The sequence below is a fragment of the Rattus rattus genome, chromosome 10 (genome assembly GCF_011064425.1).
Source record: "Rattus rattus isolate New Zealand chromosome 10, Rrattus_CSIRO_v1, whole genome shotgun sequence".
Lineage (NCBI taxonomy): Eukaryota > Metazoa > Chordata > Mammalia > Rodentia > Muridae > Rattus > Rattus rattus.
The window spans coordinates 60010243-60037078 of record NC_046163.1 but is presented as its reverse complement, the minus strand read 5'-3'; the positions used below and the strand labels follow the sequence as shown (position 1 = coordinate 60037078).

The 26836-nt window shown below is 41.5% G+C and overlaps 1 protein-coding gene and 1 pseudogene across 1 annotated transcript in view; one reads left to right on the top strand and one right to left on the bottom strand.

The window, feature by feature from the left end:
• The window catches only part of Dnah14 (dynein axonemal heavy chain 14), a 221151-nt gene that overhangs the window by 112758 nt on the left and 81557 nt on the right, over positions 1-26836 (bottom strand). The window contains exons 36-43 of the mRNA XM_032914677.1: positions 23198-23287; positions 20087-20221; positions 16557-16769; positions 15174-15267; positions 12829-13037; positions 10774-11026; positions 6784-6859; positions 4402-4640 (exon numbers count right to left, since the gene is read on the bottom strand). Of these exons, the coding sequence (XP_032770568.1) occupies positions 4402-4640; positions 6784-6859; positions 10774-11026; positions 12829-13037; positions 15174-15267; positions 16557-16769; positions 20087-20221; positions 23198-23287 (1309 nt within the window). The remainder of the gene's footprint in view (positions 1-4401; positions 4641-6783; positions 6860-10773; positions 11027-12828; positions 13038-15173; positions 15268-16556; positions 16770-20086; positions 20222-23197; positions 23288-26836) is intronic.
• LOC116911473 lies at positions 23784-25191 on the top strand (annotated as a pseudogene).

The window sequence follows — 26836 nt, the reverse complement described above, 5'->3', positions numbered from 1 at the left end:
GAGTGTTTTTGTGTTGATATTCATAAGGGAAATTGGTCTGAAGTTCTCTTTCTTTGTTGGGTCTTTGTGTGGTTTAGGTATAAGAGTAATTGTGGCTTCATAGAAGGAATTCGGTAGTGCTCCATCTGTCTCAATTTTGTGGAATAGTTTGGATAATATTGGTATGAGGTCTTCTATGAAGGTCTGATAGAATTCTGCACTAAACCTGTCTGGACCTGGGCTCTTTTGGTTGGGAGACCTTTAATGACTGCTTCTATTTCCTTAGGGAGTTATGGGGTTGTTTAAATGGTTTATCTGTTCCTGATTTAACTTCGGTACCTGGTATCTGTCTAGGAAATTGTCCATTTCCTGCAGATTTTCAAGTTTTGTTGAATATAGGCTTTTATAGTACGATCTGATGATTTTTTGAACTTCCTCTGAATCTGTAGTTATGTCTCCCTTTTCATTTCTGATTTTGTTAATTTGGACACACTCTCTGTGTCCTCTCGTTAGTCTGGCTAAGGGTTTATCTATCTTGTTGATTTTCTCAAAGAACCACCTTTTGGTTCTGTTGATTCTTTCTATGGTCCTTTTTGTTTCTACTTGGTTGATTTCAGCTCTGAGTTTGATTATTTCCTGCCTTCTACTCCTCTTGGGTGTATTTGCTTCTTTTTGTTCTAGAGCTTTTAGGTGGGCTGTCAAGCTGCTGACATATGCTCTCTCCTGTTTCTTTCTGCAGGCACTCAGAGCTATGAGTTTTCCTCTTAGCACAGCTTTCATTGTGTCCCATCAGTTTGGGTATGTTGTACCTTCATTTTCATTAAATTCTAAGAAGTCTTTAATTTCTTTCTTTATTTCTTCCTTGACCAGGTTATCGTTGAGTAGAGCATTGTTCAATTTCCATGTATATGTGAGCATTCTTCCCTTATTGTTATTGAAGACCAGCTTTAGGCCATGGTGGTCTGATAGCATGCATGGGATTATTTCTATCTTTCTGTACCTGTTGAGGTCCGTTTTTTGACCAATTATATGGTCAATTTTGGAGAAAGTACCATGAGGAGCTGAGAAGAAGGTATATCCTTTTGCTTTAGGATAGAATGTTCTATAAATATCTGTCCATTTGGCTCATAACTTCTCTTAGTCTGTGTACGTCTCTGTTTAATTTCTGTTTCCGTGATCTGTCCATTAATGAGAGTGGGGTGTTGAAATCTCCTACTATTATTGTGTGAGGTGCAATGTGTGTTTTGAGCTTTAGTAAGGTTTCTTTTACGTATGTAGGTGCCCTTGTATTTGGGGCATAGATATTTAGGATTGAGAGTTCATCTTGGTGGATTTTTCCTTTGATGAATATGAAGTGTCCTTTCTTATCTTTTTTGATGACTTTTAGTTGAAAATTGATTTTATTTGATATTAGAATGGCTACTCCAGCTTGCTTCTTCTGACCATTTGCTTGGCAAGTTGTTTTCCAGCCTTTCACTCTGAGGTAGTGTCTGTCTTTGTCTCTGAGGTGTGTTTCCTGTAGGCAGCAGAATGCAGGGTCCTCGTTGTGTATCCAGTTTGTTAATCTATGTCTTTTTATTGGGGAGTTGAGACCATTGATGTTGAGAGATATTAAGGAATAGTGATTATTGCTTCCTGTTATATTCATATTTGGATATGAGGTTATGTTTGTGTGCTTTTCTTCTCTTTGTTTTGTTGCCAAGACGATTAGTTTCTTGCCTCTTCTAGGGTATAGCTTGCCTCCTTATGTTGGGCTTTACGATTTATTATCCTTTGTAGTGCTGGATTTGTAGAAAGATATTGTATAAATTTGGTTTTGGCATGGAATATCTTGGTTTCTCCATCTATGTTAATTGAGAGTTTTGCAGGATACAGTAACCTGGGCTGGCATTTGTGTTCTCTTAGGGTCTGTATGACATCTGTCCAGGTTCTTCTGGCTTTCATAGTTTCTGGCAAAAAGTCTGGTGTGATTCTGATAGGTCTGCCTTTATATGTTACTTCACCTTTTTCCCTTACTGCTTTTAATATTCTTTATTTTGTGCGTTTGGTGTTTTGACTATTATGTGACGGGAGCTGTTTCTTTTCTGGTCCAATCTATTTGGAGTTCTGTAGGCTTCTTGTATGCCTATGGGTATCTCTTTTTTTAGGTTAGGGAAGTTTTCTTCTATGATTTTGTTGAAGATATGTACTGGTCCTTTGAGCTGGGAGTCTTCACTGTCTTCTATACCTATTATCCTTAGGTTTGATCTTCTCATTGAGTCCTGGACTTCCTGTATGTTTTGGACCAGTAGCTTTTTCCGCTTTATATTATCTTTGACAGTTGAGTTGATGATTTCTATGGAATCTTCTGCTCCTGAGATTCTCTCTTCCATCTCTTGTATTCTGTTGGTGAAGCTCATATCTACAGCTCCTTGCCTCTTCTTTTGGTTTTCTATATCCAGGGTTGTTTCCATGTGTTCTTTCTTGATTGCTTCTATTTCCATTTTTAATTCCTTCAACTGTTTGATTGTGTTTTCCTGGAATTCTCTCAGGGATTTTTGTGACTCGTCTCTATCGGCTTCTACTTGTTTATGTTTTCCTGGAATTCTTTCAGGGATTTTTTCGATTCCTCTCTGTAGGCTTCTACATGTTTATTAATGTTTTCCTGTGTTTCTCTAAGGGAGTTCTTCACGTCTTTCATGAAGTCCTCCAGCATCATGATCAAATATGATTTTGAAACTAAATCTTGCTTTTCTGGTGTGTTTGGATATTCCGTGTTTGCTTTGGTGGGAGAATTGGGCTCTGATGATGCCATGTAGTCTTGGTTTCTGTTGCTTGGGTTCCTGCGCTTGCCTCTCACCATCAGATTATCTCTAGTGTTACTTTGTTCTGCTATTTCTGACAGTGGCTAGACTGTCCTATAAGCCTGTGTGTCAGGAGTGCTGTAGACCTGTTTTCCTGTTTTCTTTCAGCCAGTTATGGGAACAGAGTGTTCTGCTTTCGGGCGTGTAGTTTTTCCTATCTACAGGTCTTCAGCTGTTCCTGTGGGCCTGTGTCTTGAGTTCACCAGGCAGGTCACTTGCAGCAGGAAAGTTGGTCTTACCTGTGGTTCCGAGGCTCAAGTTTGCTCGTGGAGTGTTGCTTATGAGCTCTCTGTGGCGGCAGCAACCAGGAAGATCTGCGCCACCCTTTCCAGGAACTTCCGTGCACCAGGGTTCCAGATGGCGTTTGGTGTTTTCCTCTGGCGTCAGAGATGTGTGCAGAGTGCAGTCTCTACTGCTTTCCCAGGCGTGTCTGCCTCTCTGAAGGTTTAGCTCTCCCTCCCACGGGATTTGGGTGCAGAGAACTGTTTATCTGGTCGGTCCCTTCAGGTTCTGGCGGTGTCTCAGACGCAGAGTTCCTGCTGCTCCTGGGCCCTCCCCTACGGGAACCCAGAGGCCGTATACAGTTTCCTCTTGGGCCAGGGATGTGATCAGGGGTGGGCAGTGTTGGTGGTCTCTTCAGCTCTGAAGTTCCTTAATTTTTAATCACTTTTTACATGCAGAAGACGACAGACTGTGATAAAATGTCCTAAGAAGATCTTATTCCAAAGTGCTGGCTACAATCCCACAGTGTTGTGTGTTTGGATACTAGTAAATTCCAGTAACATACTGGCTGTGGTCAAACCAATATCCAGAAGTTTCCTTTTCTTTTCTTTCTTGCTTTCTTTTTTTGTTTGAGATAAGGTCTTATGTAGCCCAGGCTTGGGTCAAACTGGCTATCTCCAAAGGAAGATGACGTTGAACTCCTGAGCTTCCTGCTTCCACCTTCCAAGCACAGGGGTTATAGACACAAGTCACAACACCTCACACCTTGCTGATTTTAGTGTTGTTAGTTTTGTATCAGAATCATTATAGGTTTTGCTGATAAAACTATGATGTTAAATTCATAAAATTGGTTTGTGAGTCCTTGTGTGTGTGGTACATACATGTGCATGCACACGTGCACCTTGGGCACACATGTGGGAGGCCAGAGCAGGATGTCAAGCGTCTTCTGTCACATCCCACCATACTCCTTGAGACAGTGTGGCTCTCCCTCAACCATACACTCACCATTCGGCTAGGCCCATTGGTCTCAGGGTGGTTCCATCTCCATACCCCAATACTGGGGTCACCCCAATACTGGGGTCACGGACAGGTGCTGCCTTGCCTGGCTTTTTACTGGGTGCTGGGGATTTGAACTCAGGTACTTTGCTGCTCTCCTCTGCCTTGTTTCAAATCGTCTGATTTATATTTTTCCCTGGTTAACCTGAAGCCCTTTGATACTCCTAGCCACAAAGAACTCAACATTCTTCACTCACTGAACACACCTCCCATCATTTTGAGATTCTGCATATAATTTAGATCTTAGGCTTTTAGCAAAAATTGGTTCAGAGTTGGTAGATAAGCCAATCAACCCACTGACCTTTATCAGAGTCGTCTTCAAATACTTCACGGGCAAAGTTGTCAAAATTATAGGTTACTTCTGCCGGGGAGTCATGCTCGAAGTCTGAACGGAACAGCAGGTCTTCTTCATGCTGGTCTTCACGCTTTAAAATCCCTCCAAATGCCCACGTGAATGCGAACACGAATATCTTCTGAATCATCAGTGGGAGCTTCTCGGGGTACCTCTCCAGGAACCACGTCCTCTCTTCCTTGTTGTAGCTGTGACAGAGAGGCGGCCATCAAAAGCTTTAAAGCAGTTGGATAGTTGATCTCAGCATCGTACCAGAATTTTATTATTCAAGATTGAAATGCAGTATTGATATAAAATTTTTGATATAATATATATAGTATTCCCTCTGGTAACAGTCACATAAATTAGTTACTGTGTTTATTTTTATTTTTTAAAGATTTATTTATTATATATGAGTACACTGTCACTGTCTTCATGCACACCGGAAGAGGGCATCAGATCCCATTACAGATGGTTGTGAGCCACCATGTGGTTGCTGGGATTTGAACTCAGGACTTCTGGAAGAGCAGTCAGTGCTCTTAACCACTGAGCCATCTCTCTAGTCTGTGTTTATTTTTAAAGTAGCTTATGTACAAGACATTCCTACCTACCCTTGTTTCATTATCTGTTTCTGGTAACATGCTGACAAATTTGAAATATAACTTTAACACATAATTGCATTTGACATATGTACACATATTTTTTATCGTGATACATTCTTGGTACATGGTTAGTATTTTATTTGGTAAGTATACATGCTTTACAAATGCACATCGTTTTATTTGGTGTCTATGTGTAACCCTTTTTAATTTTAGGTCAGATTCTAGTTGAAAGTTTACCTGTTGAGGGGGAGGGGATGAGACAGTTCTGCATTTGACAAAGGGCATCAGTAAATGTGATTCACTTTGTATTTCTCTTAGCAGGTCTGAAGGGTTGGCTTAGTTCAGCATGGCTAATGTCAGTCAGAATCTGAGACGACTGTTAGACAGACTCCTCACGGTTAAAGAACCATGAGTTTTGTGGAGACAGGGTTGGTGATGATAGGGTTAAACAGGAGGTTTGGGCCCAATTTCTAATGTCTTGTATTGTTTTAGAATTATCCCAAAATTATATAAAGAACTGAAGTATATCAGATGGAAATTCATTAGCAACTCTCAGCATAAAGAGCATTTGCATGATTCTACCTGGAGCATCCTGCTACGTTTCATTTAGCAAATGTTTATCAAGTGCTTACTCTTTGCCAGTCACTCTGAATGAAGCAGACATGATACTTTTTTCCCAGGACAGGAAAGAATTCCAAAAGCATGAGGCATTGAGTACGACTTGAGGAGGAACCCTGGGCTAATAATGTGGGAGCCTCATGGATAAGCACCAGGGGAACCTGGGATAACACACAGGGTTGTGCTTTTCAAGGAAGGGACTGCAATACACGTCACCCAGAAAGCTAGGAGTGGGCAGCGTGTGGTAGAGAACACACCAGACTTTTCCTAAGACCTACCAAAGCTTGTTTTTCTCAGTTTATAAAACCCATCTTTATGGGAGATGTCACATGTCGTCAGGCTCCAGAACCTATCTTTGTGGAAGGTGTCACACGTACTTTACGGAGAGTTCCAATACAGTCATCATGTCTGTCTGATCTTTGTTTACCTTATTTTGTTCCTTAAAGGGATTTGTGGTTGCTCTCTTGTGCACACAAGGCTGGGCTATTACCACGAAAGCTTTCACCAAACTGTGCTGTGCTCAAATATGTCTAAAATAAATCACTTGGCTTCAGACTCCTCAGGTTTGAGCTGACACCGGCTCTGTGGTCGTGGTGAACTGAACTGTGTCTTTGCCTCCTTGCTGGCCCCAGAGGTTGCAGAGGTCTTGGCAAGTTAACAGATTTAGACTGTGGGCTCAGCAAGGGCCTCTAGGAAAAGCACAGGAGGAAGAGTTTCACAGCTCTAATGTGTCACGCACCTAATTATGTATCAAGTTCTAATCTAGACAGCCAGCACGGTGTGTTGCCATTCTAGTTTCCTCAGTGAGATGAAGCTTTAAAACTGTAACTGGTTCAGGGTTTCATAGCTTATAAATGGCTGATATGGGAGATAAAGTCACATGAATCTTATTCCTTTCCAAATGTGTAAAGGAAAGATGGATTTTTTTTTATAACAGTCTTGTTTTAAAATATCATAAAATCATGCTTATCTTGTATTAGTTATTCAGAGGACTCTGAGTTGGGTTAAAATAATGTACACTTTAACATTATAAGACCACAGAATATGGTTTCCTGACAGTGAGCCCCTGTGCCCTTGGGTGTCTCACACTTAGTAGGTCTTTCACACATTCACACAGTAGGGTGACACTGACCTCTTTTCCTCCTTGAACTTGACTCTTAAACCCTTTGTCTCCTCGGTAGGGGACCCGTTGTCCGTTGCTTCATGACCTTAGAAACAACAGGATTTTTTGTTGCAATTGACAACTGACCTAACATTCCATAGGCTAATTTACAACATTCAACCTGTAACACTGTGTAGCTGTGTGTGAACTGCCGCAAGGAGCCACACACTGCAGTCCCCGGGGAGACTGTCCTTGTCTCTCCTCCTCACTCCTTTGTACAAGGCATTCGTGTGACAGAGAAATGCACAGTCAAGCATGACTCATTATTTACAGAACATTTTCTAATATTTGTGGTCTTAACATTAAGATAAAATGTACCCCTTTTTGACTATCTTAAAACGCAGAAAAATATACAGGAAAAAATGATCATGCAGAGTTTCACTCTCCTCCACAGCCATTAAAGTATTGTTGTATTACTTGCAGAATAACAAAGCACACAGTTCATTTAAACTTAGATAAAAGTGAGAAGGATTGTGTACTTATCCTGCATTTTGATTTCTAAGGCTGTTTTTATGTTACTCCGTATCATGTGAAATATGATTTTACTGCAGCATAATTTATTACCGGTCAGGCATTCAGATTGTCTTTATGACTGTAAATAGTTCAGCTGTGTATAAAACTCTTTGTGCATAAACCTTTGCATACTTCTCCAATTCAAATGCTATGGAAGTTCCTAGACTAACAACACCAAGGAAAATTTACCAGTATTTTCAGCACATATGCCAAATAGCTTTAAAAAGACTTACTTCATTATTACTTCAATGACCTTCTTTTAAGGCTTATAGTCTGGTGCATGCGCTGGCCATCAGTGTCTATCAAGGCTGAGAAACTGCCCACAGACCCCACCTTTTTCTGAGGAACTACCAGACGTTAAGGGTATCTTCAAACAAATCCAGCCCAACAAAGGATAATAGATAAAAAAGTCTCCAACACAAGGAGGGAAACTACACCGTAGAAAAAGCAAGAAAGTAATCTTCTTGCAACTAACCTAAAAGAAGAGAGTCACAGAAACATAATTCCACCTTCAACAACAAAAATAACAGGAAGCAACAATCACTTTTCCTTAATATCTCTTAACATCGATGGACTCAATTCCCCAATAAAAAGACATAGACTAACTGACTGGATTCGTAAAGAAGACCCAGTATTTTGCTGCATACAGGAAACACACCTCAGTGACAAAGACAGACACTACCTCAGAGTAAAATGCTGGAAAAAAAATTTCTAAGCAAACAGTCTGAAGAAACAAGCTGGAGTAGCCTGCCATTCTAATATTGAATAAAATAATCTTTCAACCAAAAGTTATAAAAAAAAAGATAAGGAAGGATACTTCATATTCATCAAAGGAAAAATCCACCAAGATGAACTCTCAATCCTAAAAAATCTATGCTCCAAATGCAAGGGCACACACATTCATAAAAGAAACTTGGCTAAAGTTCAAAGCACACATTGTACCTCACACAATAATAGTGGGAGACTTCAACACCCCACTCTCATCAATGACAGATCATGGAAAAAGAAACAAACAGAGACACAGTGAAACTAAAAAATTATGAACCAAATGGATTTAACAGATATCTATAGAACATTTCATCCTAAAACAGAAGAATACACCTTCTTCTCAGCACCTCATGGTCCCTTCTCAATAACTGACCATATAATTGGTCACAAAACAGGCCTCAATAGATAAAAGATTGAAATAACATCTAATCAGATCATCACGGACTAAGGCTGGTCTTCAATAACAAAAAAACAACAGAAAGCCCACATATACACGCAAGACCAGAATCCAGTGGCATGCATCATAAACTCTGTGGAACCATGTCAGTGTTCAGGACACTGCTGTTTTAATGTGGGTTTTGGTGGTCTTGGGCAGGCTTATCCCTGTCCTCTTGTTATCTTGAAGCCTACATGGCCTCTCTCTCAGACCTCTTATACTCATAGTTTGCAGCTCCCCCAGTAGATTTCCTACTCCTGGAATCTCTCCATTCCTGGGGCTTCCACTCAGAATTAGGTTTTACTTCATAGCTCTATGCAGCCTCTCAGGAGCTGCCTACACAAATCCTGGCCTGACACAGACCACCTGGCCTCCCAGGCATTCCTTTAAAAAAATCTGTGTGGAATTGTCCTTGATCTCATAATTTTGCATTCTATATTCCTGCAAAACCAGAATCACATATGCAACAATAGGGTCTGCTACTAGGTCTTTTGGACTTAGTTGCACAGTTGCTTCTGAGTACCTGTGTAGTTGAGCACAGTGAAAAAAAATCCAAGGGAAATGACTTTCTAGGCAGGCCTGCATAAGTATGGTACCCTGGAGGTATTGTCGTCTCAAGGGAGTCTTTAAAATGAATAAACTCTTTCAGACTCCTGACCCTAAAATTTGTCAGGGCTCAGCCAACACTTTGATGTCCTCAAAGCACCTTCTCTATTGTCCAAACGTAAAGTGGCTAGGCTTCCTTTTAATCGAATGAATTCCTTCAGAAACCAGGCCTGTGGGAGTCCCAGCTTTAAACTGGCCTTTTTGATAAACCTGCAGAACCCCCAAGCCCCAAGCTTTCCCGCTCTGCTTTCATTCCAGATTCTTACTGTAAACCTGGCTAGAAGCAGCTAGTGGTAACAGTGCCAGAGCCCAAATGCTAGGCTACCTCAGGCCTTTCCAAGCTGAATTAAATGGTAAATGTTTGAAGACAGATATTTTGCTTGAATGTAACATGAATGGACTCTCGTTCAATTCTCAGTTGAGGCCTCATTTAAACTTGAAACTGTATGAGGTTGGCCTTCACTGTTCACATCCTGTAGGCATTCTGGTCTTAGCTCTCACATGAACTATTCATTAGGCTCTGTTTACATTTTAGGGTTTCTGTAGTCTAACATCTCCAAATATTTTCATGTTCTGCCAAAACAGGTCTATAAGGCTTCGGAACCACACAGTCAGGTTTCGTGACAGTAATGAGTTCCCACTTCTGGTACCAATTTTCTGTTAGTCACTTTTCCTGTCTCTGTGTTATCCATGCTAGGAATTTTGTCATTGTGAGGAAGGACTCGTTTTTGGCTCGTAGCTTCAGACATTTCAGCCCACGGTAGGTGATTCAACGGCTTCTGGACATTGGTGAGCTAGATCATCATGGAGGTAGGAATGTGGGGAAGGCTCACCTCACTGTGGACAGGAAGGAGAGAGAACGAGAGAGGACGGAGCTAAGAGCAAAGGGCCACAAGTTCCGGCACCTAGTGACTTACTCTGTCCAGCTAACTTGGAACAAAACCCCACACATGTGAGCCATAATAATAGCTGAGCATGTTAAATATTTAACTTAAAATATTCTTAAGTCATGGTGGATTTATCTGAATGCAACCCTTCACAACAGAGCACAGTACATTATATTCTCAAAAATGCTAAATTTCAGCATATATATAATATATACATATATTATATATATATAGTATATATGTAAATCTAGTAGACAGAAATATAAGCAGTGATAGCAGCAGAGATTGTATTTATGGTCTCACAGCAAACTGTGTGGAATAAAGGCATAATGAGCTAAAATCTAAGTCAACAGAAATTACTCAGTCTGAAATGCCAACAAGAAAAGGACACATGGCATCTCTTTCTGCTTTGCCACTTTTTCTGGCTTTTGCCCCTGCATGATCACAGTATAGAGTTAGACACTTGCTAATCCTTAAAATACAACAAAGCATTCTTGCTTCATCAGGGTCTTCTAAACCTCTTTCTACTCATTTATGTGAGTCTCAGCAAATTCATTTACCCCTGTTGAAGTACACCTCTCTTAAAGAGTTTTAGCTTCTTCTGTGTTCAGGCTGGCTGTCCCCTCGAGCAGACAGAGAGATGATACAATTCCTGCTTCCCCTTTCCTTTCACAGACCCTACTAGGAGGAGACAAGCTGCCACGGAAGACTGAAGGCATACTTCATCAATGAGACCTGGGGAAAACTCACTTTTTGGAGTTTCTCTTTTTATATGCATGAATTCAAAAAAAGCATCTAGAATCCTGCATAGAGTCATAACGACCGTCACTTCTTGTATGGGGTAGGGTAGGAACTTTTTATTCTTTTTCAGGAATTTCATCCCTTCATCAACACTTTTATTAATCATAATTTCGAGACACTGCATTCCCTGCTGACTTAGGCTTTTCGAAGTTCTCAGAAGCCATGACTTAATGTAAGGCTCCCATCCCAGGTCAACAGGGTCCTAGTAAGAAAAAGCACAAGAAAATCTTATGTAAACAAACAAACAAACAAAAAACCAGCATTAAATTTTTTTTTTTTTACTTCATCACCTACCTGTGGTTAGATTTAGTATTGTTTAAAGCTAAAACAACAACGAGCTAAAGAAACCACAATTTTTGCAATGATTTGGGCGTTTTAACCATGGTTTGAAAAGAAAACAAGCACTGGAAATCTGAGCAAGGAGGTGTGTTGAGTGGTGTCCTAGCAGTAAGGGAAAGGTCATCTGAGGTAGCCCCAGCTTCGCTCTAATTGACACCCCAAATTAGGTGGATCAGTGAGCCAATTATAGCTGCTAAGGAATTTCATGTATAGAATTTTTGGGGTTATGTTTTCTACTTCCATACCACTGTCTTGGTGTAGTGGAATATAAATCTAGCAACATGGCTGCTCTGGCAAGGGATCACATCCAAGGATCTTCTAGGTCTATGCAATCTGGAATGCGGACATACTCTGGATTACAGTATGATCTGGCTGGAATACAGCTATGCTCTCAATAGGGCATATCCTTTAATCCCAAGCAATGAAGGCAGAGTTGGTTTGTGAAAGGATAAAGTCATGTTTGAAAGTGACATCTAATTGAGGGGCAGACAAAGTGATGAATCAGAGAAAGATCTGACAGAATGATTTGGAACTAGGATATGCCCAACTCTCAGGAGAATGGATAGGAAAGAGAGGCGACTTAAAATCAGCTCGAATCGAGTCAGGAAAGGAGGGAAGTTCAGGGAATGAAGTTGAGTTCAGGGAATGCACTGGACTTGAGTGGAATCAGTATGGACAGAATCTCTTGTGTACTGTAGGGTCATCACCTGTTAATACAAAGCAGATTTGACCAATATGCCGAGGCAGGAAATGAGAGGTGGGAGTTCCAATGGGGAGAGAGGAACTCTGGGATAGGGTCAGGCATGGGCAAGATTTATCCCAAACTCTGAGGAAACAGATGCATGAAACTGAGGAGTGGTAACCAGTCATGTGACACTTATAGAATAGAATAGAATAGAATAGAATAGAATAGAATAGATGGGTTATTTAAGTTAAGTAGTCAGAGAACAAGACCTAGCTTATAGCTTAGGCATTTATTCAAATATAATTACATCTCAGAGTCATTATTTTGAGAACTGGGGAATGGGGAGAAAAGCCCATGGTTACAAATCAGTTCCATCAATGTAGTTCATGCAGTGCGGTTGAGTTCAGTTGTGAGTTTCGTTCAGTTTGTACAGTTTTTGCAGTGTGGGTTAGCAGAGGAGCCAGACTGAATGAGAAGGAGCCAGGAGATTGGAACAAATTTCCAGAGTTAGTTTGAGGCCAAGCAGAGCAATTCAGTGAGAAGCCTAGAGAAGCCAGATGGAATTGGTCAGCTTGGAGAGGAGTTTGAGCCACAACAGCTGAGTTGAGCCAGCCAGCCAGAGTTCAGAAAGAACCAGAAAGGGTGAGCTTATTCAGCAGCTGGTCTCAGAAGCTGCAACATTCTAGGCCTGGATTACACTGTACAGAGGGTAGGAGCTTCCAGGCCTAGGCCTAGGGATAGTCAGTACAAAGATAGGAATTCTGAGCTCAGCCCAAGCCGTGTATTCTTACAGCTTGGCTATGGCGCTCATCACCATCTCCTCATCTGGGGAAGTAAAAGAGACTTTTACATCTTGGAAATGTCCTTCCCAAATTCCGAGAGCCATGCAGTTAAAAGGACTAGAGTGAAACTAAAACACAATTGGCAGGAGTAGCCGCCATCCTCCACATTCCTGTCAAGGACCAGGTTTGCAAACTTACCATGTATACCACTGCGCACCGGGTGACAATAGAGGGGGTGGCGTTAAAGAGAGTGTCCACCTCAAACACCAGTCTGATCTTGTTAGTCAGGCTAATCCTCTCGCTGTTTGCCAGGCACAGCGTTCTCGTTTCATCAAGCACAGTGTTTAGATTCTCTATCCATAAGATGTCGACTGGGCCATCCAAAACGATCCACTGCCAGTCAAAATCTAGGAAGATGAAGAGGTTTAATGCAGCTCAGACTGAGCTCAGACTTCTCATGACAATCGTGAAAACTTTCTATTTTTGTTAGAAAATAGTTACTTTTCGTGTATATTTGTATGTGTGATACACATATGCACATGTATGTATACACATTTACCTGTACATACACGTGTGAGGGTCTGTGTGCACGGAGGGTCTAAGTTGGTGTCAGGTGTCTCCCTCGATAATCCTCTTTCCCTTTTTTCACAGAGCCAGGGTCTCTCACTTGGTAAGTCTGGCTGCTCTAGTTAGCCAGGTTGCCCCGCAGGTCTATCTCTGCCCCCGGGGGATTGAGATTATAGATTCATACACACCTGGCTTCTTGGTTAGATTCTAGGGGTCTAGATTCCAGTCCCATACATGTGAGGCAAGTACTTAACCTACTGATCCATCCCTCGGCCTCTGGAAAGTATTGTCTAAGATGAGAACACTGTCTCAGGAAACATTACAGTGAGTACTTATGTTACACTGGAACCTATGCTGGACGTGCTCAACTTTACTTATACGGATTAACACCCATATAAAAGAGGATATATATATATATATATATATATATATTACACATGTTACACACACATGTTACACACACATGTCACACACACATGTTACATGTGTGTGTGTGTGTGTGTATTCTCCAGTATTCATTAACTGTCGATCAATACACTATATACTTGAAATAACTTTAAGCACTTTCTAGATGGACATTCTTAGATGTAAAATGCATAATTGTTAAAATCTGGATAGGAGAGAGACAGTTTCATATTTTTTCAATGATACAGTTTGTGAATTTGCATCTTCTGCTGGGGAATAGTTTTTAGGCATGCTGTTCCTAGAAAATATCAAAGGAAAATCAAAGAACTAAGTAGACAGTTTAAGGTCTATCATACTCAGAATCCATTCATGCCCACATCACTGCAGCCTTCGTGCTACTGTAACACAAGGTCTTTGTCCAGGTCGCTTATAAACAGCACACATGGATTCTTCACAGCTCTGAAGGTTAGGTGCTGGCGGATTGTTTGGTTAGAGACAGCTTCTTGGTTCAAAGACGGAGCCTTCCTCTTGCTGTGTGGTCACATGATGGAAGATTTTGCCTTGAACCTCTTTTACGAGGAATCTAATTCCATCAGTCGGGGAAGAGTGCATCTCAAGTAGGGTATTGATCTACTCACTAGAGCACATCCCTCCTGGCTGTCTGGCCTCCCCAGTGAGGACTAGGATTTTAATATCCATGCCTTGAGGAACAGGATGCAAACGCTGAGAACACAGCAGTGCATGCTACACACTTCTATCACGCTCGACAATTTTAGACCTGCCTTCCAGCCAGAAGCAGGAGCAGGGGGGCCACTACAAACAGCTAAACATTCACAAGACATTTCAAGTGTTCCCGATGAACCAGAGAGCAGAGGTAGGATCCAGGAAGCCTCTGCTGAGAAGATGGGCTTGAAATATCTAACCTACCCATTATGCTACAACCTCATATATCTAGCTATACTATAAATCGTAACTAAGTATACTATACCCAACCATTGTACTTTCCCTTAAAATGTTACCCCGAACTCCGGGAAAGTAGATAGAACAGTCAAAGTCCCTTTTTAGAGTGTGGGTCACAAATGTACTGCTGTTGAGCTCAGTCTGGGGTTGGAGAGGGAGGCTGAGGCTCTTTCAGTAGCGTGGCAGTTCCCATGGAGCAGAACCTATGTCATACACCCACTCTGTGCATTAGAGAGCAATCTGCTGTGATTGCGTGATTTAGCTGGCAATGCACAGATGGTTTGGCATTGCCACCCGGAGGCAGGAGGCTGCCCCTGCTGATCCTCGGATTATTATTTCTACCATTAATACCATTTTAGTCCCAGTTATTTATAAACAGAAAGGCTACTTAAGCTCCAGTGGCTATACATCATACTAAGATATATACGTGCTGTAAGAAAGTTGTGGTAAGACTCGAAATTTTAAGCAAACACAGAGGAAGAAGTAAATTGTGCAAGAATGAAACTATTACTAGTCAAAATATATGGACAAATACAGTTCATGCTGGCTCAAAATTTTCTTCAAGTTCAAATACAAAAATTCAGTATACTAAATTTGATGATAATACTCACCATAAGTTTCTGGAGTCTTGAAACTTTTCTCTAGTTTGCTCATAAAAATGTTGTTATCCATATCTGCTACTGTAGAGAAACTAACTTGGAAAATCTAGGTTATATAATGAAAAATCGAGATGTAGCATTGTGCTAGCATTTTCTGTCTTTATTGTCATTATTAAGTAACTATCATTTTAACATAGGCTTTTATAATTTAAAACTATTGCTCATAAGCCTCATGGTAAAGGCAAAGCAAAAAGGTAAACAATCTAAACATTATAAAAACCCAGTATTAGAGCATCAGGTAAACAGAACGAATACTAATAGACTTAAAGGCTGAGGAGTTTTGAACACTAATAGCAGCGGACGTTAGCACCCTGCTTTCACCAGTATCTGATCAAAGTGAGCAAAGAAACAGCACAGAGGGACTGCACCAGTTGGCCTACAACACATGCTACAGCCTGCCTGCCCCACGGCTACCAGAGCTCACACTCACACACTGGCAAGAAGAACACAGCGATTGATTTTTAAAGCAAAGGAATACATTGTATCCTGTAGAAATCTCAACACGTTCAGTCATTCCTTGTTATCTAGGGAAAACTGTTTCCAAGAAGCCCCAGAAAATGCCAATCATAAGAATGCTTCCGTACCCTAGGTAAAAGAGTACATTATATACAACCTACATAACTTCATATCTGCATCACTCAACATAACACAGCTTAAAGGCTAGATATGGTGCTGTTAGATTTGGGAAACAGAGATAAGAAAAAGTCTGTACACAGTACAGACGCGACTTCATTTTCAAATGGTTTGGATCTATTTTGGGGGTGAATCTACAGAGCTGAAACTCATGAATACTGAGATATGATTATATTCTCAAAATCAGTTTGTATATTAGTTTATGAGCTAGCAAATGTAGACTGTTACTTTCTATCTTTGCTAACCCTTTGGTTTCAAATATCACCTTTTGCTTATAGCTTACCTACTAGTTATGAGAACACAAAGTTTCTTTTTTGGCACTTGTATTCACTGTTTAACACATTTTTGTATCAATTTATTTATTTACTTAATTTACTTAATTTATTTTTACAAAACCATCCTCATTTCTTTCATTTGTAAGGTCCATTAGTGATACTTAATTATCGGCTTGTTCTCTTACCATAGGCCTAATTCTCTCTGCATTCCTTTCGATCCAATCATCTTCGACTTCATCCTATGGTTTACTGACCACTTAAAAACTCAATAGTGAAATTCCTAAAATATAACTTATACTTCAAAACTGATTGCAATGCTTCTTTCTTTTATATCAATAGGTGGCTAATTATGTCTTAATAAATAGTTTGAGCCATGCAAGTGCCTCTCTTAGTCAAAGGAAAATACTGAAGCCCATACTAAACTTACGTTAGACAAATCTGTGACTCCCGACATTCCAAGATCACTGCCTTTCTTGGAGTAATCTGTAGTGTTAATATGGACATAGTTTCGAATTGCTGCTGACAATAGCCCGTCGTTCCATTCCATGGTATTGATGTTCAGCTGTCCATACAGTTCACCAAGAGTGATACATTTTGGATTGAAAACACAAACATCAACTTTTCCTTTCTTCCCTGTAGACTGGGGGGGAGGGATGAGAAATCCAATGTTGTTGTAAAAGGAATTAGTTATAGCGTGATTACTTAATGTTTTACACCGTTGTTGCCAATGAGTTTTGGGAAAAATCTTTCTCATCAAACACAGACATCTCTGAAAAGGTAGTAATTAACAAGATGTCTCCCTGAGCTCCACTACAGAACATGGCTCTGACTGGGATATGGCATCCTGGGAGCCGGGGTTGGGCTGTAGAGAGGTGGTGGACTTTTAGTCCATTTAGATCCTATCCACAAAATGGTAAGACTTGGGATCCACCTGAGCTATTCTCTACGTCATCTCATTCAGTTTTAAGTAGGGCAAGGGGCAGACATATTGCCAGAAACACACAGATTTCACATAATGTGACGTAAGAAGTTATGGGAACAAGTGGTGGGACTCTTTGGGAAGTTAAGATAACAAAAACCCAGCTGTGTATACAGAGAGACTGTGAGAATCACATATAAGACACATGTACACAGCTGGATGTGGTTCAGTGGCTAAGACCAGAACTAACATGCCATTGGTGCTAAGACAGTCTCAATCCATAGGTCTGGGACTTAGTATGCTGTGCTGACTTGTTAGGGCTTCTTTAACTTAAATATACAAGCTGATTATCAGAGATTCGGAATATGTGGACAACGGCAGGACAGATTTATACTAGAACTTGAGATAGCAATTCACTTTCAGTGATAGACCACACACATTTTCAAATACTTGTTATAGTGCTGTAAAAGTAACTTTTATGCTTACATTTTCACCTAGAATTGTGTACCCCAAATTAATCCCATACCTTTAAAACGTTCAGAAATACCAGTCTAATAACCCTATATGGTATATGTTTAGTGTCTTTTTACTACACTTATTTTGCATGTTTATCTGTGTGTGTGCATGTGCGTGTGCATGCATGTATGGGTTTACACAAACAAGGTCAAAGCAGCTTGTGTGAACCACTCCTCTTTTCACCCCGAGGATCCTGGGACTGAACTAAGATCATCAGGCTGGTGGCAGCACCTTCACTCTCAGAGCCACCCTGCATACACAGTTTGCATTTTACTTCTGTATAGGACTTCAAACACATCTAGCGCCATGTTTAACAGTGTTGCAGACAGACTTATCCCAGTCCTGGTTGTAGGGAAGCTTCTCTGTCCCCATGTGAGTTATGAGTATGTTGTGGCTTTCCCAAAAACTCTGCTATCCTGGTTTTCTGACTTTTTTTTTTAATCACAAAGGAGAATGAAACACTATCACATTCCTTTTGTGTAACCGATATGATCGTGTGGCTTCTTTCTCTTGTTCTATGGTGGTATGTATTACGCTCATGTAATGTGGGATGTGGTTCCTGGCGTGACTCCTGCCTGGTCTTACTGTATAATAGTTTACTTCTTATCAATGACAGTTACTGCTTAAGAACTCATTGGGGTCTGTTTAGAAGAGGAATTTATAGACAATGATAAGAATTAGAAAGTACAACATGAACATTCTGAAGATGAAATTTTATACCCACAGAAATAAAATTCATGTAACTATGAAGCTAACTTTCTAAGATGTCAGAGTACACTACCAACAATGGTATCTTCAAATAGCTGAAGCTCACATGATTTAGTAGAGCATTTTATTTTTTACTGCATTAAAATATGTACATGGGGACTTCCTGGGAATCCATAGACAGTTAATATTTACTTAATAGTAATAAGTTTGTCAAAACACAGCATATTATACCAACCAGCTAAAAGACAAAGACTGACAATTTTTAGTTTTAAATTTTAATTTTGTTTTATGTGCATGGGTGTGTATGCATGCTTGTGCTATAGAAGCCAGAAGGGGGCATCAGATCCTGTGGAACAGTAGTTCCAGACGGTTGTGAGTTGCCAGGAAGGTGCTGGGAATGGAGCACAGGTCCTTTGGAAGAACAGCCAGTACTCTTACCTGCTGAGCCATCTCTCCAATCCCTTTCCGACCTCTAACAATCATTATATAAGTTCCAATCATCAAAAAAAAAAATGCAGTTTTGGGGAATAGAAACTTAAAAATGTGATAAAAATTTTTATAAAAACATTTTTACAGAAAGAAAAATTATCAGGGATAAAGATAACACATTGAAATATGAACTGCATCTCAGATAAAATAAGGAACAAGAACTATAGTTGACATGGTCTTGGAGGGTTTAAATTAATTTAATAAACAGAATAAAAATCATATAAATATTGGAAGAGAAATATAATTATTTTCACTTGAAGTGATTGAATTAATACTTGGGAAGCAAATTGGAACTTAGTAAATCAAGTCAATAAAGTAGCCAAAATTAAAATATACAAGTCAACTATTGTATTTTATAATGGTTTGATATCTAAATTTCAAAATCTCACTTACTACAAAGACTTACAAAACTTTTAGCAATAACTTAGATAAGTAGTTAAAATACATACATAAGATTATGTGTGTGTGTATGTGTATGTGTGTATATGTGTGTGTGTATGTATGTGTGTGTGAGGATGTGTATGAGGTGTAGAGAGTATGTATGTGTATGTGTGTGTGTGAGTATGTGTGTGTGTGTTGTGTGTGTGTGCATGTGTGTGTGTGTGGTGTGTGTGCATGTGTGTGTGTGGTGTGTGTGTGTGTGTGTGTGTGTGTGTGTGTATATGTGTGTGTGTGTGTGTGTGTGTGTGTATATGTGTGTGTGTGTGTGTGTGTGTGTTCTTGTTTGTGTGTGTGTCTATGTGTGTGTGTGTGTGTGTGTGTGTGTGTGTGTGTGTGTGTGTGTGTGTGTGTGTGTGTGTCTGTGTGTGTGTGTGTGTGTGTGTGTGTGTGTGTGTGTGTGTGTGTGTGTGTGTGTGTGTATGTGTGTGTATGTGTGTGTGTGTGTGTGTGTGTGTGTGTGTGTGTGTGTGTGTGTGTGTGTGTATGTGTGTGTGTGTGTGTATGTGTGTGTGTGTGTGTGTGTGTGTGTGTGTGTGTGTGTGTGTGTGTATGTGTGTGTGTGTGTGTGTGTGTGTATGTGTGTGTATGTGTGTGTGTGTGTGTGTGTGTGTGTGTGTGTGTGTGTGTGTGTGTGTGTGTGTGTGTGTGTGTGTGTCTATGTGTGTGTGTGTGTGTGTGTGTGTGTGTGTGTGTGTGAGTATGTGTGTGTGTGTGTCTGTGTGTGTGTGTGTGTGTGTGTGTGTGTGTGTGTGTGTGTGTGTGTGTGTATGTGTGTGTGTATGTGTGTGTGTGTGTGTGTGTGAGCATGTGTGTGTGTGTGTATATGTGTTGCTGAAGTATTGAATCTGCATAGACGGAAAATGTCTTACTTAGTGGATACTTACCTTTGAGTCAGATTGCCTTTCTTTAATGGGTAAGGCAGAAGTAATGGGCAATGTTATCAATGCTTTCTCTAAGATTTTCCTGACTGTTGTCTTCCCTCCGCCTGTTGGGCCCACTAGAATCACGCCAACACATGCCTTCAACAAAATGCAAGGATTAGCGTACTGAGCAACTGTTACGCTCTCCACACAGACACCCGTGCTTGTGCCCACCCACTCTTCATGACTGTTCAAGCCACTGTGGTCCAGTCTCTGCCTTTGCTGTTAGCCTAAGGCTGAACCGAGGAAATCTTACCAAAGGAACCCTTCTAATTCTTGGTGCTGAGCACTTCCTGTAGCTGTCCCACCGCCCCCTCACGGCTTTCTGAATGGCCCGATAACAATGCTTTTCCTCTTCCTATTTTTCTTTTTCTTTCCATGCACGACTTCCCTCGGTCATTATTGTTGCTACCTCTCCTTTGTTTGTCAATTTGGTTGTGTGACCCACTTCTCACAGCTCTCGAATGCCTGCATTCTGTCTCTGCCTTCACTGACTGCTCCCAACCCAATGGCTCATAAGCTGCTCAACTCAGAATAACCTTAACTTTCTTTCTGTCCAAACTTAATGCTTTTGTATGCACCAATTGCTCAAAGCAGAATACTGATCCTTTTTCATTCATAGCTTACAAGACATTTTCTTGGTTTTAGCTCTGATATGTGGGGGAGGGGCTCATATGATGTACTTAACGGTCTTACAAGCAGAGGAAATGACCTGGGACGGGTAGTCTGTGGTAAAATGCTTGCCTAGAATCCTCAGCTCAATCCTCAGTACCACACAAACACAGAAAAAAACAGAAGAGGAGAAGGAAGAGAAGGACAAGGAGGGAGAAGTGAAGGAAGGGCAGGAGGAGGAGGAGGAGGAGGAGGAGAATGGGGATGAGGAAGAACACAGGACAAGGTTGCTCATGTGTCCATGAACTCTAGCACTCATTCTCCATTTTCATGGCCAATCGACTGACATCTTCCGATTCACAGTGAAAAAACGAAGCTGGATCAACCGTCCATACTGGTTGTCCCAAAGAGCAGAAGTGAGAGAGTTAGAGCTGATGGGACCAACACTAGAGGCGCTGCCACCTTCCCCAGTCCTCACTGTGAACTTGACACAGTTCACATTTAAGAAAGATTACAACTACAAAAATCAATCAAACAAGCAACCCTCGCCCTAAAACAAACAAACAAACAGCAACAGCAAAAGACCTCATTTTCTGAGTAAGCAAACCTTGTGCCCCTTCAGGTCTATATTTCTTGTTAGAAACCAGGCCCAGGAATGGTCTGACCCCTAAAAACACTTACCTTTCAGAGTGGCTCACTGACCTGTCTCAGCCCCTCCTTATGGGGTGGTGTAAAAACATGTGCACACCTGGATGGACGCTTCAAAGATCAAGTAAAGGGGTCAATTCAGACACTTGGAGGGATCCCACCTGCTGCTCTAAGGTGGACTTGGATGGGCTATGGGATTTGTGTAGCTGTTTGGACCTAGAACATCAGGTTCACGGCTGGGGCTGACGCTCAGGTCAGCCTTGGCCTGCTGTTCAGTGTTCTCATGATGGAACTCTTAAGTCCCATACAAGGTAAAGTGAGTCTATTTGGGTTATGGGTCCTGCCAGCAAGATTAACTACTGGTCAATATAGTGTTGTACTCTTGGGGACATTCACCAGAAGCTAAGACAGTGTGTAAATGAGGGGTGGGTGCTCTTGTGGAAAGTTCTTTATGGGTTATTGATATTCCTGCATGCTGATAGAGCAGAGCCAATGCTAGCTTATGTTTTCAAGGATTCTAAGACAGATTTGGGGGGTAAAAATTCTGGGAATTGACTGTAGGGTCTCATGTATGCTAAACACTCACTCACTCTGCCATTGAGCTGCACCCCAGTTTAGTACAACTTTGGTACCCGGAATGTGTATTTAAAAAGTCTCCTTCAGAAACAAAGGTTGGTTATTTTTGATGCCAGTATTCTAAGACCAGGGGCTGGCTGCACCAAACTCAAGGCGCTTGTCACACACACACCACCCACGTCATGCGGTTACTTAGTCCTCGTGTAGCTCTGGGATTTTGTCTTAGGGAGGAAAGAAGGACATTAGTTTGGCTTCCAACACTGTTCCAACAAATGGTTCTTGGTCTCTGACCTAGGAATATAGTTCCTCTGCCAGTATCAACTTGGCACAGGTTAACTTCATGTTTAAAACTGCATGGTACAGACGTAGAGAAGGAGAACGAGGCTCCGACAAACTGCTAAGTCGATCTTGTCAACTGATGTGCAGACTTGATGTGCAGTGTAGGTGGGAGGCCGGTGAAGGAAAGCCATGGGAAAACGGACTTTCCTTTTGGGAAAAAGTATATATATGGATGGTATCTTAAAATAGAAACTCCAGACAACCAAAAAATGAAAAATGCACTATCTAAAATATTTAAATTTTTTTGAGAAAGAGTCTTAGAAAATGTCTTTATAAAGATAGCTGAGAAGGTGTTTTTAAAGCTAGGGTACAAAACACTCAAACTGTAAAGGAACAGAGCTTACGGAATTAAAATTCTCTTTAACACAGCTTCAACAGTGCCGCATTTCCAGAACTCTGAGGCTTAGAGACTTTACCCATAATGCACACAGCTGCTAAATCATTATGATGTAAAATACACAGTAAGAAACACATTTTCTAAGAGAAAGATAAACAACCACATAAAAAATGAGTACATTCTATGATCGGACAATTCACATAAAACTCAAATGGCTAAGAGAATTTAAAGAGACACAGCATCTTGCAAGGAACCAGGGGTGTGCACAGCAAATACACAGCAGGCACTGATAGCCAGGCAATGCGGGAAGTGTCAAGATGGGGTAGCAACGGGTTACAGGCTCTTTCAGACTACACTTGTAGGGCTTTGACAAGTATAAACTATCAAATAAATGTAAAAATATCAATTCAATGTCTAACTAAGGTGAGACTCGGAGTCTGGGAAAACACTTGCTATGTTGCCATATCAGAGCTGCTCTCTCCTGTTCTCCCCGTGTTCTCGAATTTGCTCTCAGAGACTGAAACCCACACAGAGGACCTGCCGCCTTGCCAGACTATACTCACCTGAAGCTGCTTATAAAACTGTATGATCTTCGCTTTCTGAGGCGGCCACTGCTGAAGGCCTAGTTGTTCTGTCGCACTGTGTATTGCTTTCTGAAAGGATATAAATATATTAGTTTAAAGGGCATTACAATCCGAGTGGCTGTCATCTACATAGCCATCCACTTATTTACTTAGCAAAGTCTCTGGGATAGAACCCCAGCCTTGCACAAACGAGCCTAATGGTCTACCACTGGGCCAGTCACCTAGCCCAACCCTTTAAGTTGTAATTCTTTAGAACCTCTTAGCTACTTGTTGATTATTGTAGTTTACGAGAGTATTTTTTTTTTTAGTTCATCAGCCGCCATTTTGGAGGGGCAGGTTTACCCAGCAGAATGAACCATTGCCTTTGGGAAAGGTGGGTGAAATTCTACTGTTAGACCACCAGAAAGGGGAAAGATTCCCATATAAATGGCTTTAAAGAGCATTTTAATTTGAACAGAAATACATGACTATTTAAGAGCAATCAGGTGATTTCCCTTATGTGAGCGCCCTCACAGATGCTCATGGTGCTGCTTCCAGCTAAACCAAGCTACTGTGGACAGGAGCTGACGAGGGTCAATTTCAGTCATGCAGGTTGTAAGAAACTCCGGGTTGTGGCTCCTGAGGTCCTGGGCTGGATCTGGGATGACCAGGCTTGTGGCCGTTGCCCCAGCTAAGAATATCCACACCGGAGCCCCGAGGTTAGAAGACTCAGATGCCGGGCAGAACACTGAAAAGGAAGCGGCTCCAAGTCGCTTCAGGTGAGGGTTAAGTGGATCCAGTCCTCTGGAAACTCGCAACCTGTGACTTCTGCCCGTTACCCGCCAGAATCATAGAAAGCAGTGGATTCCTGGCTGTCAATTGCCATCTATGGTAGCCTGTGCAAATCAGCATTCTAAAAGTGGAGATAATGCTTAGAGGGGTTGTTGGTGAAGATAGAGCTGTGGCATAAAGTAGGTGTTCATTAACAACTGTTAGCTAGCGAAGAGTCCGGTGTATATAAATACACCTTGTGAGATAGACTTTAGGTCTGACTAGCAACTTTCTCTGCCTCCAACCCAAGTGTCTTGAAGGACTACACTAACTGCACATCTTAGATTGGACCTTAGTTTTGTGCCTAACCCTGGGAACCGACATCTTGCAACATCCCACTAGTATTAATCCTTCCTATGCAGGCTGTGTATACGTTCACGTGCCTTCATATCTGTTTAACAGTTACAAAAACCAACTACCTGTTGGGTACCATGAGACGTCCTGGAAACGGAAGCTATTTCTCCCCAGAAGTAGTACAGAAACTTGCAAGGAAGACACATGCGAATGTGTTAAGCATAATCTGATCAGCCGGATAATAGAGGTGAGAACTGGCTGGACATTTAAGAGAGCAAGGCAACCTTGAAGAAGTCACACAAGACTTAAAGTACCGTGGAGTGTGATAGTGACTGGGAACTCGGCTGGACAAGATCAGTGTGATCATTGCAGGCAAAGCATTTACCCTCCGGTTCCAGGCCAGGAAAGCTCTCTGCAGTGGGCAGGGGTGAAATTTGAGGAAGTCCCAATTGCACACATTAAAGCAACCTACAACACCACAGATCCAGGTAGTCTCTGCCACTAACACGTCCCCGGCCCGCGCCTCCTGTGGCACGGAAGGCTTTCGCAATGCCAAGAAGGGCACTGGCATCGCAGCACAGACAGCAGGCATAGCTGCAGCCGCAAAAGCCACAGGAAAAGGAGTGACCCACACATCAGAGTCCTAGTGAAAGGCATGGGACCAGGACGCTGGTCTGCCATCAAAGGACTGACCATGGGTGGTCTGGAAGTGATCTCGATCACAGACAACACCCCCGCCCCACACAATGGCTGCCGACCCCGGAAGGCTCGAAGACTGTGATAGGAAGGAAACCTGGACCTGAACCTGACCTAAAGTCTTGACTCAGGTGGATCCTACAGAGAGCCCACTGTGGAGGCTGCTGGAGCGGGCTGCTCTCGAGCCTTCCTTGGGAGAACATTCCTCTCCTTGCACAGAAGCTGGAGGTGCGGAGGCATGAGGGAGTGGGAAGTGCCAGGCACTGTGGCCAGCTCCAGACTCTGCTCTGAAAATAAAGGACTGTTCTCTGTATAAACAAAACAAAACAAAACAAACCGCCATTTTTCTTACCAGAAATGTGCAACACAAAGAAAATTTTATCTTCATAGTTACCTTTGGTAGCAAATTCATAAACCCTCCCCTCAAACTAAGAATCCTCACTTTCATATTTATTATACAAAATCTTATGCACAAAACAAAAACCAGGCCCGGCATGTTGTGTCTACATGTCGGTGTGTATATCTGTGACAAGAATAATCACAGAGGCCGTCAGCCTAAGAGGAGTGGGTGGGACAGAGGCGGTGCTGAGGAGGGAGGAGGGATGTGGAAAGTGCTGACATAGCTATATTTTAAATAAAAGACATCTTAAAAAGTAGCTACAAATATTCATTTACCCTACATTAAAATAAAACATAAAAGGGCTTTGTATCTCTTTGTGGTTCCAATCACCACTAAAACAGTTTTTGATTTTGTAATGATTAGTTTAATGTTTTAATGAGAATGTTCTAAGATAATAAATAAAACTGATAAGATTCTAAGTATGATGTACTGCCTTAAAATATCCAAAACTGAAAAAAAAAACCAACCCAAACCAAACCAAACAACAACAACGACAATGACAACCACAACGACAACACCACCAAAGCAAAAAATGGGAGGAAACCATGCTTCTTCCGAAGGCCGGTTACCTGCAGGCGGAGACAATCGGTAATTTTGTCCCCAGACTCTCCTCACACTTCTTGCATCTCTAGAAAGAACAAAGCAGGCAAGGGAGACACTGCACAGCAGGTAAAGGCAGCTTCTAGGCGAGACCAAGACAGGCAACCATGGCGTGCTTGAAAGAACCTCACAAGCAGGGCTGGACGAGAAGGCTCAGCTAAGACCCCCACCTCGAGCAGTTCAGTCTTTATGACGGTGATGTGGGTCCAGGAAAGAATCAGACGCAATGGGTGCACGAGTCACCCAATCACAACTGTCGAGAGAAGTCTCAATAACTCATCTCTTCTGGCTACAAGAAGACAGTATCTTAACAGAGTTCTTACTTTAGATTGCTTTGGACTAAATCTATAATCTTGCTTTAAGTTATTTAGGACTATTAAGTGATATTCCTTGGAGGGAGTTAAAGAAATAGGGGTGGGGGCTGGAGAGATGGCTCAGCAGTTAAGAGCACTGGCTGCTCTTCCAGAGGTCCTGAGTTCAATTCCCAGCACCCACAGGGTGGTTCACAACCATTCATAATGAAATCTGGTGCCCTCTTCTGGCATGCAGATAGAGTGCTCATGAACATGAAATAAATCTTTTTTTTTTTTTTAAAGAAAGAAATGGGGGAAGAGAGGAAGAGGGACAGAAGAAAATTTAAAAGTGGAGTTCAAAAGATAAGAGGAATAGTTTGATTTGCACTGGATAAAACAGACTTTAAATCAAAAGCTAGAAGAGCCATCCAAGAGTAGCCATGTGTGATAAAAGGCCAATTCTGCAAGGTTGTACAATAGGCATAGAGATATTTGTACCCAGTCAAGCTGTAGGGTAAACATTGA